The 18,396-nt window shown below is 45.8% G+C and overlaps 1 protein-coding gene across 5 annotated transcripts in view; it reads right to left on the bottom strand.

Moving 5' to 3' along the window:
- Piezo2 (piezo type mechanosensitive ion channel component 2) overlaps positions 1-18,396 on the bottom strand; it is a 321,693-nt gene that overhangs the window by 255,622 nt on the left and 47,675 nt on the right. For all 5 annotated transcript variants that reach the window (XM_021265256.2, XM_087194955.1, XM_087194949.1 and 2 more), the window contains exon 2: positions 6,287-6,382. In XM_021265256.2, the coding sequence (XP_021120915.2) occupies positions 6,287-6,382 (96 nt within the window). The remainder of the gene's footprint in view (positions 1-6,286; positions 6,383-18,396) is intronic.

Consider the following 18,396-nt stretch of genomic DNA (forward strand, 5'->3'; position numbering starts at 1 on the left):
ACCTAAAAGTGCTATCATTAATTTATTAAAGAATTAAAGAATCAGGCACCTTGGCACCTTTCCTTTCGGTAGTGAACAGATATTATTGACAATAAACACTTACCTAATAATTTACTCAATTAAACGTCTTCCTGCTGTTTGTGTTACTGTGACACAGTGAACAGTAATAATAAGCCTAATGGTCTAAAGACTGTTTTTAACAAAAACCAGATGCAAGCAGTTCTAAATATCTGCTACTATTTCCTTTCTGGTGTCTAAACACAGCTGAACAAGTTGCAGACCTCTTGGCCTCTTCAGGTAGGGCAAACTGAGAGTCATTTGTCTTCCCCGGTGCCATTAGTGACTCCAGCTAAGTGTCCCGCCCCGGTCACAAGCTCAGGGTAAGGCTCTTCCGGTGTTTACTTTACGCAAACACGGTGAGCATTCTGAGATTAGTGCGACTTCCAGCCAGGCAGGGGCCCCTGTCCCAAACTGTGCAGTGTAACATCTGCCCTCTCTCCCGCCCTCTGAAGGCAGCCTTGGAAACAGTGCAAACTTCACTTGGCCCGCTCAGGGTTTCTCCTGGTCAGAATCCTCACCAGAAGGCAGGGGCCTCCAGGGCTCACCCTTCTGACTCTGTCTCCACAGGTGTTGGAGAACACCCGGCGCACAAGACACAAGGTGAGCAATGCGCCTGGCGTGCAATGCAAGCAGACCCATCCGGCTAACTGCTACCCTCTCCAAATAACAAAGCAAAGTTCGCTAAGGGAAAAATAAGGCTGTTTGAGAGGCTTCCTCCTTTCAAGCAGGGAAGCAGGACTCTCCTCCACAAGGGCACCTGGGGAAAACCATGCTCACAGCAGGGCTGCCACAAACCCACCGCACTCCTTGGCCACCGCGCTGGCTCAGCAGACAGGGCCCTGCCATGGGTGCCTCCTCCCGGGGAGCCGACTGTCATGCCCGGGACGTCAGGGAGACCCACTGAGGCTCCGGGGGCTTCCCTGTCATCGCCCCCAGGAGTTTCGTTCTCATCTCTGCCAGAGCTGTCTGCTCTAAAACAAGGCTTCTGAAGGAGCTGGGGCCCCTGGGCCAGAGCCAGCTGTGTGCGGTCGCACATCTCAGGCAGTGACACCACGTGACCCTCACCCTGTGTCTGTGCGACATGAGCATCTCACGTATGAACCGATTCCAGTGGCAAGGCTTCTGAGAGGCCCTTGCTGTAGGCTGACGCGATGCAGCCCACAAAATTCAACTGGCCCCCACAAGTAAATGACTTACCCAAAGAGGAAAAAGAAGACCTGCCTGGCCCCCACCTTCAGCCTGTGAGGACGCACGACAGTGGGCTTTACCGGAAGGGCACAAGCAGACAGGAGTGGCTTCCAGCAAGGCACCGGCCGCACACTGGCTGGGTACTCATCTGCTGCACCCAGAGCGTGGGCAGGCCGTGGCAATGCTGCACAGTCACCTGTGTGCCGAGAGTGCAGGAGGCATGGAGAGTGTGTGCTGACACTGCCAAGAGACCAGACTTCCAGGACTCACAGGCATAGCCAGGGACTTGTGCTGGGGTGTGGGGAGGCGAGAGAGCTGGGCTGGCCAGGTGGGGTGGGTCTTGCTGCTGCCAGCCCAGTCCCTCCACCGGCGCCAGGTGGGAGCTGAGTGCTCAGTGGACTCCCAGGCCAGTTCGCTCACAGCCGTGTTCCCATCTGGAATGGAGGCGCTGTCTTGCAATCACAGTGGTTCTTCTATCCTCTGACAAAAGGAGGGGGCTCAGTGCAGCACCTGGCACACGGGGCAGGGGCAGAACAGCTGTCTAGCTCTCTTCTTATGGACTAGCACCCGCCCACTCTGGTGCCTGCATCCCAGCTGGATGCACGGCCACTGCCTGACTGCAGTCACCAGGATTCTAGAGTAAACCAGGAGCTGACGCTTCCCAAGCTGCCGCCTTCCCTCCTGGGGGTCTCCTGCAACAACATGAGAGATGCCACAAATCCATCCTTGCACACCTGCTCACCACGCAGACATTCATCAGCTCCACGTGCATTTCTCGCCTGTGCCTCCTCAAATCAGCCTCCCGCCTCCTTGCTCATGGGAGCAGTGACTGTCAGACCCTGGGATCCACGCTAACTGTCCTGGTTTCTTTAGATCAGTACGGCTCACTTTGTCACCAGTGTTCCCCAGCAAGGCTGACAGCGGTCCCAGGGTCATCTCGTGCTCTGAGACAGTGCCGTCAGGCACCAGAGAGTCAGCTCAGAGCACAGTGGCTTCGCCACAGGAAGCAGGTGGCTGCTTGTGCCATGGAAAAGCCACCACCCAATGAGGCACCAGATGTCCAAGGTGGGGAAGGAAGAGGCCACTCCAGTGAAGAGCTATGCACGCTGCACCTCTGTATCCTCCAAAGCCCAACACGGAGCTGTGTGGAGAGTCTCTGGATTAATGCGTGTTGAAAGAAAGAACCGGTCACCCTCAACACATGCACACCATCAATCCGAGCCAAAGCGGACAGAAATGGGCCTGGGTTTGCTCATGTCATCTCTCCAGACTCTCAGCCCTGCACACAGCAGTCTGTCGGCCACACCCTGACCCACCACCTGGCTCCCTCCTCCCAAGGCCCCAGGATTTCCTGTGTCCTGGGTGTGAGGCAGAACAGCCCGGGGCTGCGGGTGTGGCAGTCCACACACAGGGCACCTGTGCACCCCCAGAATGTGAGGCTCCTTGATCATCATTTTTAATCAAAAGTTCACTGCGAGAATGAGGTTAAAGCTCGTGAATATAAAGATGTATTCAGAAGACAGCGCGACTGGCTCTCCCTTAATAGGTTACTAACCGAAATATCATTGAACCGTTAATCAGAGACACCTTGAAATTATGGACTCGTTTACCAAAGGTGAGAAAGCTCCACAATCCCTCAACTAGTAAAGACTAGCGACGGTAAGCCACGAGCAAGGGTACATCCAGCTCACTCTGACATCCAAGCAGTAACATTGCGCTTGAGAACGGTGACAACAGTGTGGGCCAGTATTTACTGAGCACACACTGCGGCCTTCCTCCAGCCTCAGCTTTAAGACTTACATTCCATCCAGACAAAGTACAGATCCTTCCACCGTGCTGACCAATGCACTATACTCCACGCATCACAACGCGAGGGAACCTATTTGTGTCTGGATACACCTCACACACTCGAAGCACCTGGCCACGGAGTGACTGGATCCAGTGGAGAATACGCTCAGTCCCCGCACAGAGCACAGTTCCTGAAGGGCAAGAAGGTGCCTGCTGCCTTCCCCAGGGTATGTAGGCTTAAATGAAATCTCCGTCGTGGTGGGCAACAGCATAAACCATTCTAATGGTCTCTGTGTCTTCAGCTGCTCTGAATCCTCCAGTCCTAATTAAATCTGAATGAGTATAGTGCCAAGGCCTCTTCCCAAGCGCACCCGTCCCCAGCAGCCTGGTGCCTGCCACACACCAGTCTCTGGCCTTGGCTGTGCCAGGGACAAGGTGCGCACAGGTCGGTAGCTTCATTCACAGACACTCCTGGGACCCCAGCCCTGGCGATGGCTCCATTCATTCATTTCACAGTGTGTACTGAGAGCCCTCAGGGCCTGCTTCAGGGCCAGGAAATATAGCAGCAAGCAAACTGTACACCTTTGCCTTCCTGACAGTCACACACTGGAGGAAAAATGCACCAAATACGCATGTTAAATGAGGCTTTGAGGGGCCCGCTTCGAAACAGATCACACAGGTGAACACGCAGTCAGTCCAGCTGGAGGGCAGAGGATGGCCTGGCTCCCATCCAGGGCTCCGCGACACTGCATGGCCCAGGCCCGGCCAGGGCCACACCAGCTCCTGGGGTAGATGCAGATCCACGCAGATTCACAGACAATCTGGGCACAGGGACAGCTCCACTCTCGTGCTCCTTGCAATTCGCCAACAGACCCATCAGACTTGTGAAAGGTGTCAGAGCACAGAGCCTAGTGTCAGGAGCTTAGGGCCGAGTTTCCCTGAAAAGCCACTCCGCATGCACTTCAGGCCTCACCCGCACAGCTGGGCACCACACAGGACCCCTGAGCCACCAGGGAGGACTGACCCAAGATGCCTCAAAACACAGGTTTTAGGGGTGCATGGATGGGCGTCCCACACACTCAGAAAACCTTGGGGTACCTGCTTCCAGAGGTACCTGCCTACGACTGCGGAAACTAACACAGGAGGCTACGCTGAAGACCAATCAAGATTCCTGGTGCCGAAACGCAGGAAGGAGGAAGACAAAATGCCACACTGCTGTGTTGGGGCTCCTGGGAGGGCCGAGAGTGAGCTGCACTGAGGCACTGCCGGCAGCACAGACCTGCACCTGCCCTGCTGTCTGCGCCCAGCCCCATGACACGGCATCACCTGGGCCCCTCCGTGGCAGAGGAGCTGTGCTTTGCTCCACCCCCTGGTGTGGCGTGATCCTGACTGCCCGGTGGAGCCACTGAGATGTGCCGGGCGGAGACCAATGGCCCCTGACACCACCTCACGCTCAGGGCTGCTGGCTCAGGGAAAGAAAGCTGGGGCAGCCACATGAACTGGGACCCAGTTGCCTCATGTCCCAGCCGGCTGAGGAGGGGCTCTCATGGTATAACAGCGATAATTTAATGGGACACACGAGAGTGCATGGTTTTAAAGTGTGGCAGTGTTCTGAACGCTCCCAAAGCAGGAGTGGGCTGTATCGTGCCAGGGGACATGGCAGAGCCTGGCCACCACCCTACCCCCAGCTTGGCCAGGCGGGAAAGGCCATCGGGTCCCGGCCTTGATTCCAGAGACCTCGGCACAGCCACCACCAGGCGAGGAGCACAAACCACGCTGCCTTCACCCTGACTCCTCGAGGCATTAAATCCTCTGACCAACGCCTCACTGGTGACCACTTCTCACTTTGGTCCATGCTCTTCCCCATGCTCCGCTGGTTCTGCTCAGGGCCAGGCCACCTGTTTGCCTGCGCCGAGTAAAGCAGCTTCGTCTGTCCTCCAAGAGTGGAGAGTGTCCTCCACTCTCCATCTCCGTCACAGGCTGTGCTGTCACCTTGCTGCTGAGGCCGGGAGCCGCTCTGCTCGTGCTGAATGCGAGGAAGGGGCTGTGTTTGACAAGATGGGCAGCTTGTGTAGTGAGTGTGGAAGGGACTCGGGAGCTGTGGGGGAGCCAGGCCTGAGGCAGCAACATCAGGCCAGCACCGCAGTCCCGCGGCCAGGGCAAGCGGCCTTGATGCTCTGGAGCCCGGGGAATGAATGAGAGGCCGGGAGAGCTGGAGCCGCACTTGCTGTTCTGTGCACACGGGGTCTGTGCTCTGCTTCTCCAGCGCCCACACGGTCCATGCTGCTCTGCATGTCAGACCCAACTTCCTTCCCTTCCCGCAAACAGACACTGTCACACCCGCTTCCGGCCCTGCCATGCTCCTTAGTTCTTGCTATGGAGGTGTGTCTAAGGAACAAACAACCTAGCCGGGCTCACACCTGTCCTCCCAGCACTCTGGGAAGCTGAACCAGGAGGGTCCCAAGTTCAAGCCCAGCATGGACAACTTAGTGATTTAGTGAGAACTTGACTCAAAAAAAATTTTAAAAAAAGAACTGGGATTGTAGCTCAGTGTGAGGATGCTGGGTTCAATCCCCAGCACTGCAAAGAAAGTTTTTTAAATGGTTTATTAAATTAACTCAGTGTCACTTTCACTTTATAATTGTGGAAGAACTTCAATTAGATAAATTCACAAACCAGAGCATTCTTCCTCATCAGAGCCTCCGAAAACGCGGCTTCTCTTCTCTTCTCTTCTGCACTGCGAGGTCTTGCAGAGGGTGAGAAAGGACTGGAGCTTTGTGGGGGTTTAGTGCTGAGAACTAAACCTGCAGTGACTGCTCGCCACCCTTGCCATGCGGCACCCACTTAACAGATCTCACAGGCACAAAAGCAGAGCTGGACGGGCCTCCCACCCCGTCTCCTCCTGCACTGCTCAGAGTGCTCTCCTCAGCAACCCGAAGCCCAGCCCCATGCGCCATACTGCCTGCCTGGGCCATGTCTGCCTGACAATACTGAGAGTTAAACCTTTCAGACACCCCACCAGGCCCGCTGCTAAGGACCTAACAGAGAACATCTACAGGGAGCATCTGGGCCTGGGCATCACGGCAAGTCGCCTGCAGCCCACCTGGGCAGCCCTTCCCTTGCGGGACCCCCACTGCCCAAGGGACCATGTGCACAGATGACGTCTTTCCCACTGGAGAAAGACAAAGGCAAGGAGCCCGGCACAGTACAGTGGACTGGACAACCAGGAGAGAACAGGAAAGGCTCTTACCTTGCATCGTCGCTTTTGTTGGTTCTGAGAACAGAGGAATGAGCAGGAGGTAGATCAGGTAGACAAAGGAAAGCCCATTGTACCGGAACGCACATGCTGTGGGTGGAAAGAGAGAAGAGAAGAGAATGTCATCAGTAATGGCAGGATCCCAGAACCAGTGGCCCGTAAATCAAGTGTGAGTGATGGTAAGAGACATCACTGGGCTGAGCAGTATCACTCCCTGAAAGGCACGTCAATCACAAAGTAACGCATTGAGTGTTTCATGTTGAGCACTATGTGGAACAAGATGTGAAACAGAATTAAAATGCATGGTCCAGTCAGGAAGTATAAAGTTTACAAAAGAATGGTTTAAAAAACTAACACAGTGGTGGCATGGTCCATGAACTTAATTTGTTGTATGATTTGGGGGAAGATGGCTGGAGTTGTGTTTGTCACCTGATGTAAAGTTTGTGAATGGAAGCAAAATTTTGTCAAATGCTCTTGTGTGAGAACAGAATTGTTTGTGAACAGAGCATTCATGATCCGGGGTACCACTGTAATAGCTACAATAATTATTGAAGATGTGCAATATAAAATAGATGTAAACTGTGACATAAAGCATAAAATGTTGGGAGAAGGGTGGAGTAAATGTGTAGACTTCTTATAGACAATTAAAATTAAATTGTTATCAGCTTCAAATAGCCTGTTATATCTATAAGATGTATTATGCAAACCTAATTACATTCAACAAGCAAAAGCTTATGGTAGATTCACAAAAGATAAAAAGTAAGAAACCAAAGTGTATCACTGGAGAAATCATCAAAAGATAGGAAAAAAGATGTATAAAATAGTCACAAAACAATGAATAAAATGGAGGTAATAAGATCTTGGCTGTCGATGATTACCTTGAATGTAAATGCATTAAGTTCTCCCATCAAAAGACAGAGTGGCTGAATGGATTGAAAACCCAACTATATATGTACTGCCTGCAAGACACGCACTTTACACTTAAGAACACAGAAACTGAAATTAAAGGGATAGAAAAAGATATTTCAAGAAATGGAAATGAAAAGAGAATGAGGCAGCTATGAGTATATCAGAAAACAATATATTTTACATGAAAAATTAAAATGAAGCAAAGAAGGTAATTACATACTGATAAAGGGTCAATTCATTAGGAAGATATAACAGTTGTAAATATATATGTACCCAACACTAGACCCCCTAAATATGTCAAGTAAATAATGATAGATATAAGGAATAAGTAGCTTGTAATATAATAGTGGAGACGTAGTTCCTCACTTTCAACAATGGGCAGATCATCTAGACAGAAAATCAATAGGAAAACTTTAGACCTAAACTAAATGTTAGACTAAATGGGTCGATCAGACATATATAGAACTTTCCAGCCAACAGCAGTAGAACACACACTCTTCTCTAGTGTGTGGGAAAGATACTCCAGGATAGACACATGTCATACCACAAGACAAGTTCTAAAAAATTTAAGAAGACTGGAATCACATCAAATACCTTTATATCTACAGTGCTATGAAATTAGAAATTAATAGCAAGACTTTTGAAAAATTCACAAATAGATGGAAATTAAACAACATGTTCCTGAACAATCAATGGGTCAAAGAAAAAAAACATTAGCAACATTTAAAAATATAATGAGACAAATGAAATGGATACCAAGCTTTTGGGATGTATCAAAAGCAACTCTGAAAAGTTTATAGCAGCAAATGCCTAGATAAAAAGAAGAATGACATCAAATAATGTAACCCTATACTTCAGGAACTAACAAAGAACAAATGAAGCCCAAAATTAGTAAAAGAAAGGAAATGATAAAGAATAAAGTAGAGGAGTCCAGTCAGCCCGCTGCAGACAGGCGGGTTTGCCCACGCCCTACCGAGGTCCCCAGTCCTGCAGAATACGCCGAATCAGCCCGCTGCACACAGGAAGGTCTGTGCACGCCCTACCGAGGTCCTGAGTCAAGCAGAAGACACAGAATCATACCGCTGCAGACAGGCAGCCACCTGGTTCCACACTACAAAGACACAGAGGACACCAGACCACCAGACCAAGGTACTGAGTCCTGCTGTTCCTGGCCCAGAGGTAGGGGCATCTGAGCCGTCGTCCCACTGTTCCTGGTCCAGAGGAAGGGGCTTCCTGGTCATCATCCCTCCCGCTGCTCCCAGCCCAAAGGAAAGGGCTTGTGGGCCACCTTCTGTCCAGCTGCTCCTGGCCCAGAGGAAGGGGCTTCCAGGCCACCATCCCTCCCACCGCTCCCGGCCCAGAGGGAGGGGCTTCTGAGCCATCATCCCACTGCTCCTGGTCCAGAGGAAGGGGCTTCCTGGCCACCATCCCTCCCGTTGCTCCCAGCCCACAGGAAAGGGCTTTGGATCACCATCCCTACCACTGCTCCCGGCCCCTGTCCCACCTCACCCAGCTCAGAGGAGGTAATCCGTGCAGGCGCTAACAGCCCCCCTGCCCCAGTCGAAATGAGAAAACAAGTAAATAAGTCTCAAAACCAGACTTCCAGATCACCTACAGCAACCCCAAAGGGAAATGAGATGGAATACTCTGATACTCAACCACCTGGACCCACTGAACTGGCAACAAAAGGGGATCTGGAAAAAATGAAATCAGAAATAATTTCTCAGATAACAGGAGAAATTGTGCCCCTAGTGCAAGACATGATTAATAAATCTAGAGAGGAGCTCAGGAACATGATGGAATCCCAACATAAGAAACAAATGGAATCCATAAAACAGATGCAAATAGATTTCCAGGACATGAAAAACTCCATTGAAAGTCTACACAGCAGAATGAGCCAATGTGAGGACAGAATTTCAGATATAGAAGATAAGATTGCAATTAGTGACCAGGAAAAGAAAAATTGCTTCAAAATTATAAGGGAACATGAGAAATCAATCCAGCAGCTGCTAGATGATGCAAAGAAGAATAACATAAGACTGATTGCGCTCAACGAAGAAACAGGAGAGAGAGGAGATGACATAAAAAATCTCTTCACAGAAATAATGGCAGAAAACTTCCCAAGCAGGGGAAAAGAGATTGACACACAGATAAGGCATATAGGACTCCAAATAGCCTTGATCAAAAAAAACTACACATAGGCATATAATTGTTAAGATTCCAGGAACTCAACAGAAGAACAAAGTTCTCCAAGCCGTCAGAGAAAAGAAACAAATCACATACAAAGGAAAGCCCATCAGAATCACAGCAGACTTCTCAGCACAAACCATTAAGGCAAGAAGAGCTTGGAGTGACATATTCCAAGCCCTAAAAGAAAACAGCCTCCAACCCAGATTGATGTACCCTGCAAAACTATCTTTCAAAATTGATGGAGAAATAAGATACTTTCATGACAAAGAGCACCTTAGGAACTTCATGAATACCAAACCAGCACTCCAAAGAATTTTACACAATATCCTAGGAACAGACATTGAGGATCACAACCCCAGGAAGCAAAGCAGAATGAACCCATCTGGCATGAAAAGAAATTAAATGTAAAGGGGGAGAATCCAATAAAAAGAAAAAGTCATGGCAATGACAAGTCAATACATTTTAGTTATAACCATCAACGTTAATGGTCTCAATTCACCAATCAAAAGAAATAGACTGGCAGAATGGGTTAAGAAGCAAAATCCAACAATATGCTGCATACAAGAAACACACTTAATTCAAAAGGAAACTCATAGACTGAAAGGTAAAGGGGGGAAAACAATACTCCATGTGACAGGAACCCGAAAAAAAGCAGGAGTAGCTATCCTCTTGGCAGATCAAGTAGATTTCAAACCAAGACTGATTAAGAGAGATGAAGAAGGACACTACATCCTTTTAAAGGGAAGAATCCAAGAGGAAGAGATGACAATCATAAATATCTATGCAACAAACACTAGTGCACCCAACAATATAAAACAAATACTAACGGACATGAAAAGTCATATATGCACTAATACAATTGTAGTGGGGGACCTCAACACCCCAATGTCACAAATAGATAGATCAACTAGACTAAAAATAAGTAATGAAATACTAGAACTCAATCGAACTCTTGAACAAATGAACTTAACAGATGTTTACAGAGTCTTCCACCCCTCAAAATCAGAATACACATTTTTCTCAGCTGCACATGGGTCATTCTCAAAAATAGACCACATACTCACACATAGAACATGTTTAAGTAAGTGCAAAGGAATTGAAGTTATCCCCTGTATATTATCAGACCATAGTGCAATGAAATTGGAGATCCATAGCAAAAGAAACTCAAAAAATTTCATAAACATGTGGAAAATGAACAACACACTTCTGAATAACCAATGTGTCACAGAGGAAATTAAAGAAGAAATCAGACAGTTCCTTCAATTAAATGACAATGACAATACAACATATTGGAATCTATGGGACACAATGAAAGCAGTCTTTTGAGGGAAATTCATAGCAGTGAATACGCATATTAGGAAAACAGAACAAGCCCAATTAAACAACCTCATGCTGAACCTCAAGCTTCTAGAAGAAGAAGAGCAGGACAACCCCAAAGCTCATACAAGGGAGGAAATTATAAAGATAAGACCAGAAATCAATGCAATGGAGACTAAGAGAACGATACAAAAAAAATCAATGAAGCCAAGAGTTGGTTCTTCAAAAGAATCAACAAAATTGACAAACCTTTAGCCAACCTTGTCAGAAAAAGGAAAGAAAAGGCCCAAATCCATGCAATTAGGAATGAAAAGGGTGAAATTACAACAGACCCAGCAGAAATCCAGAGGATCATCAATACCTACTTCCAGAACCTATACGCCAATAAGGTGGACAACACAGAAGACATGGACAGATTCCTAGATACATATGAATTACCAAAGTTGAACGAAGAAGACCTAAAAATTCTGAACAACCCAATATCAACCAATAAAATTGAAAATGTAATTAAAAGTTTATCAACTAAGAAAAGCCTGGGCCCTGATGGCTTCACTGCTGAATTCTACAAGACATTTAGAGAGGAACTACTGCCACTACTGTTTAAACTCTTCAATGAAATTGAAAGGGAAGCAATACTCCCAAATTCATTCCTGGAAGCAAGCATCACCTTGATCCCCAAAGCAGAGAAAGACCCAACTGAAAAGGAGAACTATAGGCCAATCTCACTAATGAATATAGATGCAAAAATCCTTAATAAGATAATGGCAAACAGAATGCAGAAGATCATCAAGAAGATCATACACCCTGATCAAGTGGGATTCATCCCAGGGATGCAGGGATGGTTCAATATACGAAAATCAATCAATGTAATACACTGTATCAATAGAGCCAAGGACAAAAACCATATGATTATCTCCATAGATGCAGAAAAACCATTTGACAAAATCCAACATGCATTTATGATAAAAACCCTACAAAAAATTGGAATAGATGGTCTCTACCTCAAACTGAAAGAAGCCATCTATGAAAAACCAACAGCCAATATCATACTAAATGGTCAAAAACTGAAACCCTTCACACTAAAATTAGGAACAAGACAAGGATGTCCACTATCACCACTCTTGTTCAATATAGTTCTGGACACATTAGCCACGGCAATTAGACAAGAGAAAGAAATAAAAGGAATAAAGATAGGTAATGAAGAAGTCAAATTGTCATTATTTGCAGATGACATGATACTCTATATAGAGGACCCCAATAACTCCACCAAAAGTCTTCTAGACTTAATAAACAAATTCAGTCAAGTAGCTGGTTACAAGGTCAACACACAAAAATCAATAGCTTTCCTCTACACCAATGACAGACTCACTGAGAGAGAAATAGGGCAAATAATTCCTTTCACAATAGCATCCAAAAAACTGAAATACCTAGGAATCATCCTAACAAAAGAAAACAAAGACCTCTTCTCTGAAAACTATGGCACTCTAAAAAGAGAGATTGAAGATGATATCAGAAAATGGACAGACATCCCCTGGTCCTGGGTAGGAAGGATTAACATAGTGAAAATGGCCATACTTCCAAAACTGCTATATAGATTTAATGCAATTCCAATTGAGATCCCAGCACCATACTTTATAGACCTCGAGAAAACAATCCAAAAATTCATTTGGAACAAGAAGAGACCTAGAATAGCAAAAGCAATTTTAGGTAACAGAGACATGGCAGGGGGTATCACAATCCCCAACCTGCAACTCTACTACAAAGCTACTGTGATAAAAACAGCATGGTACTGGCAAAGAAACAGACTTGAGGACCAGTGGAACAGATTAGAAGATGCAGAAACAACTCCAGGCACACTCAGCCATCTCATCTTCGACAAAGGAGCCAAACACCCTCACTGGAGGAAAGAGAGCCTCTTTAATAAATGGTGCTGGAAAAATTGGGCTTCAACTTGCCAAAGATTAAAACTAGACCTATATCTCTCACCATGCACTAAACTAAAATCAAAATGGATTAAAGATCTAAATATTAAAATGGAAACTCTGAACCAGCTGGAACAGAGGTTAGGTAGAACCCTTGAAGACATTGGTGTAGGAAAAGATTTTATGAACAAAACCTCAGTTGCCCGTGAATTAGCACAAACAATCAACAAGTGGGATCTCTTCTTATTAAAAGGCTTCTGCACAGCAAGAGAAACCACCAGCAATGTGAAGAGACAACCCACAATGTGGGAAAAAATCTTCACCTGCTCTTCCTCAGACAAAGGTCTACTATCTTGAATCTATAAAGAACTTCAAAAGATCAGACCTCCCAAATTTAAAGACCCAATCCAGAAATGGGCATCTGAAATGAACAGACATTTCTCAGACAAAGAAGTAGAAATAGCAAATAAATACATGAAATAATGTTCAACATCACTGGTCATTTGAGAGATGCAAATGAAAACAACACTGAGACTCCACTTCACTCCAGAAAGAATGGCTGCTATCATGAAATCAACCAATAACAAATGCTGGCTGGGCTGTGGGGAAAGAGGAACCCTGCTCCACTGCTGGTGGGAGTGTAGACTGGTGCAACCACTGTGGAAATCAGTATGGAGATACCTCAAAGAACTAGGACTGGAAGTCCCATTTGACCTCGCTATTCCACTGCTGGGGATCTTCCCCAAAGAATTAAAAGAATCATACCACAGTGATATATGTGTGCCCATGTTCATAGCAGTGCAGTTTGTAATAGCTAAAACTTGGAAACAGCCCAAATATCCATCAACTGGAGATCAGATAAAGAAAATGTGGTTTTTTTATAAAATGGAGTACTACTCAGTCATCAAAAATGAGAAATTAGAGACATTTATAGCTAAGTGGATGCAAATTGAGTCAATACTCTTAAGTGAAATAAATAGGACACACATGTGTAAATACCAAATAGTTTCTCTGGTGTGAGAAACTGAAAGTGTAAATAAGGACTAAATGTATAATAGATAATGTGAAATCAGAAGAAAAGGGGCAAAGGGGAAGGAAGTGGGAGGGCTAGGGGAAAGGATAGAAGGGAATGGGATTAATATGAGAAAATGGAAAAATAGGAACAAAATCTTTGTAAATAGGGAGGAATGGAGGGGTTGAAGGAAGGGCTGGGCAAGGGTGAAAAATAAGAACCAAGAGAGACTATGTAAAGGTACAAATTTCCAATGATGAATGTCATTATATTGTATACCTAAAACGTACCAATGATTAGAATGAATAATCGAAAATGTAAAATAGGAAGAAAAGGTCCAAAGGGGTAGGGGTAGTGGGAGGGGCAGGGGAAAGGAAAGAAGGGAAAGGAAAAATGATGAGAAATGGAAAAAATGGAAATAAAGTCTTTGTAAATAGGGAAAGGTGGAGGGCATGAAGGGAGGGCTAGGAATGGGGAAAAAATAAGAACCAAGATGCATTATGTAAAGGTACAATTCCCAGTGAGAAATGTAATTGTGTTGTATACCTACAATGTGCCAATAAAAGAATTTAATACAAAAAAAGAATAGAGTAGAAAACAACAGAATAATTATGTAAAAAAGTTGTTTTTTGAAAAGATAAACAGAATTGATAAAAATCTAAGGAAAATACAAAAGACAAAATCAGAAATGAAAGAGGAGACATATCAGAGTTACCACAGAAATACAGAGGACCATAAAAGACTACTAAGAACCTCTATATGGCAAAATCCCTTGATACATTCAAACTAACATGATGGAATTATGAGGAAATAGAAAACCCAAACAGACTAAAAAATAAGTAAGGGGACTGAATATGTAATAAACTTTCTGTCAAAGAAAAGTCCAGGCCCACCAAACATTTAAGAAGAAATAACACCAGTCCTTCTCAATTTCCCACAAAGATGGCAGAAGAGGGAACACTTCAAATTCATTTTGAGGCCACTGTTATCCAAATACCAGTGACAGAAAAGGACACCACAAAAAATTATTAAATCACAGGCCAATATTGCTGATGAAAAGAGCTGCAAAACTCCTTAACAAAATCTACTAAACTGAATTCAGTAGCACACTAAAAGAATCATTCACTGAGAACAAGTGGACTTTATCCCAGGGATGCAAGGATGGTTCAACATCCACAAACACATAAATGTGATCCACCAGATTAACAGAATCTTCATTCTTTTGACAAAAACCGTATGACCATCTCAAAGATGCAGAATATGTTTGACAACATTCACATATTCATGATTAAAATAAAACGTTTCAACAAATTAAGGACTAGGGAATGTGTTTCAATACAATAACAGCTAACAGCATGCTCACCAGTGTAAAGCTAAAAGCTCTTCCTGTAAGTTAGGAACAAGACAAGGGTGCCCACCCTCACCACTTCTATTTGACACAGTACTGGAAGTCCCAGTCAGCACAGTTAAGCAAGAGAAACAAATAAAGTCAACCAAAGTGGAAAAAAAGAGCCAAAATTGTTTCTGCTTGCTAGTGCATGATCTTAAATATAGAAAACCCTGACAATGCTACCAAAAGTGTTACAATTATTTTTAAAAATCAGTTAAGCTACAGAACACAAAATCAACATACAAAACTGATCACATTTATATAAAACATCAAACTACCTGAAAAAAGAAATCAATAAAATAATCCTATTCATCACAGTTACAAGAAATACTTAGGTATCAATTTTACTAACAAAGAAAAAGCCTTGTCCACTGAATACTCAAGAAAAAACACTGATAGAAAAAATTGAAGAAATCACAAATAAATGGAAAGATATCCCATGTTCATGGATTAGAAAAATTAATAATGCTAAACTGCCCATACTCCTCAAAGTAATCTACAGATTCAATGCAATTGCTATAAAAAATTCCAATGGGACTTTCTCAGAAATTAAAATAAAAAATTAAAATTTGTTAGAAACCATCAAAGAGCCTAAATGGCCAAAGCAATCTTGATCAAAGCATATACACAGGTATCTTCTGGCATAACATCAAATACATCAAATAATGAAACAGAAAAGAGAGCTCAGAAATAAAACCACATAGTTGATTTTAGACATTTTAGACAATCTGTGCATGGATCATAGGAGGGGGAAAGGACAGTCCCTTCATAAACTGTGTTGGGAAACTGGATGTCCACGGGCAGAAGGATGACGTCGGGCCCTCATCCCACAGCATACACATGTGTCCCCCTTATCTGCAGCCTTCCCTTCCACAGTCAACCACCACTCGAAATATAAAACGGGAAATTCTAGAAGTAACTCATAAATTTTAAATTGTGCAAAATCTTGCACAATCGGCTTTATCTCCACCCTGGGCAGTCATCTCTCCTTTGCCCCACAGTCCCGCCTTGCACACCACAGCCCCTGGTCACACAGTTGCTGGCCCAGTGACCAGATGGGCCATCCAATGTCACTGCTAAGGTACGGTTTCAGCCCTACAGCTGACACAGGCATTCACTGACTGTCCTGAAACGTGTGCCCCAGGACACGGGAAAGGACGGTATAAAACTCACTCAAAAATGGATTAAAGAAGTGTGTAAGACCCAAACTGTGAAACACCACAGAATCTATAGTGTGGGGGTACAGGTGCTCCAATACCAGGGTGGTGGGTGGTGGAGGCAGGAGCTGACTCCAGAGGACACGTGAGGGCAGGATTCCTATGACCCCAAGAGTGAGTGCCCCAGAATACAGTCCCTGAGGGCAGCCAGTGCCCCTTCCCAGAGTCCCCGAGGGGTCAGTATGCATGTGACATCCCAGGGTACACCGAACACCTCGAACACAGGGCTTCGGGTGCAGAAGCCCTGTGGCTTCTGTCCTGGGCCTCTTGCCCCCTCTGCCCGGCCCCCTGTGAGGGGAGCCACCTGCCACCTGGTGTGTTATCCAGTGGGGAGCCCGTGGGGTGAGGGATGTTTCCAGCCCCCAACCACATGTGCAGTGGGCAGCAGATCCTTGCCTGGCTGTGCCCGGCCTGGTGACCGAATGCAGCCCATGGGGATGTTGAGCCAGAGGGCTTGACCCAGGAATTGGAGACTAAGTGTGTTCTTTCACCTGCTCACTACATGGTAACTAAGACCTAAATTAAATAAATAATAAGCCACATCTAAAAATGCACATTCCTTTCCTTTAGTCTGAAATATACCACTTGACTGGCAGCAGGCATCAAACTGTCAAAGTTTCTGCCTGACTTTATCTGTTGGAAGCTGCCACCCTGGACTTATCCAAGCTCGAGAGGACATCAAGTGCCATATCTAAGTGACTTATCCCCATCTAGGGCGAAATATGTCTTTGAACTTGGCAGGACAGCACATTCTAGCTAAAAAGCCCTCAGAAGGCAAATGCTCCTCCTTCGTCCAGCGTGATGCTGCCCTGCTCTGGACCAAGAGATGAATCACCCACCATCACGTTGCATAAGGAGCTGATGGCTCACCAGGCCAGGCCCCAGCCTCAGCCTTGGCCTGGACAATTACATTCTTGGCAGAGCAAGAAAGACGCAGACCCCAGTGCTCACAGGAAGAAGACTCTGCTCTCAACAAGAATCAGTGCAGTCTCCACTCTTCCCACCTGGCTTTCACCCTCCAAAGCTAGATGGAAATTTTGCAGGAGGCTGAGAGAAACCTGAGGCCCCGAGCAAGCTGAAGAGCAGTGTGCACACCAAGGCCACCACTTGAGCTGTGAAGATCAGCTGCAAATTTTATTTTCTGAAGATGAAAGTTGCCACATGGTTTCTGAAAACCTCTACAAGTGGGAAGAGTGGTAGATGCCACCTGGACAACTTACAATTTTTCGATACAGAATCTTTACAGATCTGACGTTGTTAAGATGGCCAGGCCACCTTCCTTGTGTTGGAAGGATAGCAAGTTCCCTACCACTGCACTCTGCTCACAGACAGCCCACTTTAAACCGCCCTCCCATCACAGCTCACGGTAATAATTTCAGATGACGTTACTGTAGGTAAGTGCTCCCAGGGCTGAATCTGCAGCAGGGTGTGCTTTCCTACTTCCTGCACCCTTTTAGCAAGGCCAGGCAACGTCTCACTATTCACCGCCTGCAACCAGGGATGTTTAGAGCCTGCATTTCCACTAAGTACCTTCTAAGGCTCTTTTACTGGCCCACCGAGCTTTGTTTATTTTAACAGTTGCCAGAGCACTAGATAGATACACATTACTCAGAAGAAGCAACCTCAATATCAAATGACAAAACAGTTCTGCCAACTCAGTGATTCTAGAAACTGTTTACATTTTTAATATTTTCTTTCTGGACTCTGGAGCAATCAATTGCTTTTTGGATAGATGTCCTCTCAAAATCTTTTGTTACTTCATAAGTTAGAGAGAGACAGAGGCAGGCCCAGCTGCAAAGTATTTACAATGGAGCAGGAAACAAATTAAACAATCATAGATTTTCCCCAAGGAAGTAGAATTATCAAAGAAAGGAGAGACGAAAGCGAGGTGGTTATTCCGCCTGATTCACTGTCTGTTTGTATAGCATCCCTTCCCCTTACACACATCCGGTTAGAGCTGGAAGTGTCCCAAACAGCAACACTTCAGAACGCAGAGTGCAGACCAGAGCACACCCTCCCTGTCCTCCACCTCTGGCCTCTGCACCCCCAGGTCCTCCCAATGCCCCCCGAAGGCAGTGGCAAAAACACCGTTTCTTCAACAAAGGTGACACCAGTCTCTTGCGCTGCCGTCAAGAAGGGCAGGACAT

Source organism: Heterocephalus glaber, unplaced genomic scaffold (genome assembly GCF_053883595.1).
Source record: "Heterocephalus glaber isolate CG9 unplaced genomic scaffold, H.glaber_assembly_v1.0 deba00000331, whole genome shotgun sequence".
NCBI classification, from domain to species: Eukaryota; Metazoa; Chordata; class Mammalia; order Rodentia; family Bathyergidae; genus Heterocephalus; species Heterocephalus glaber.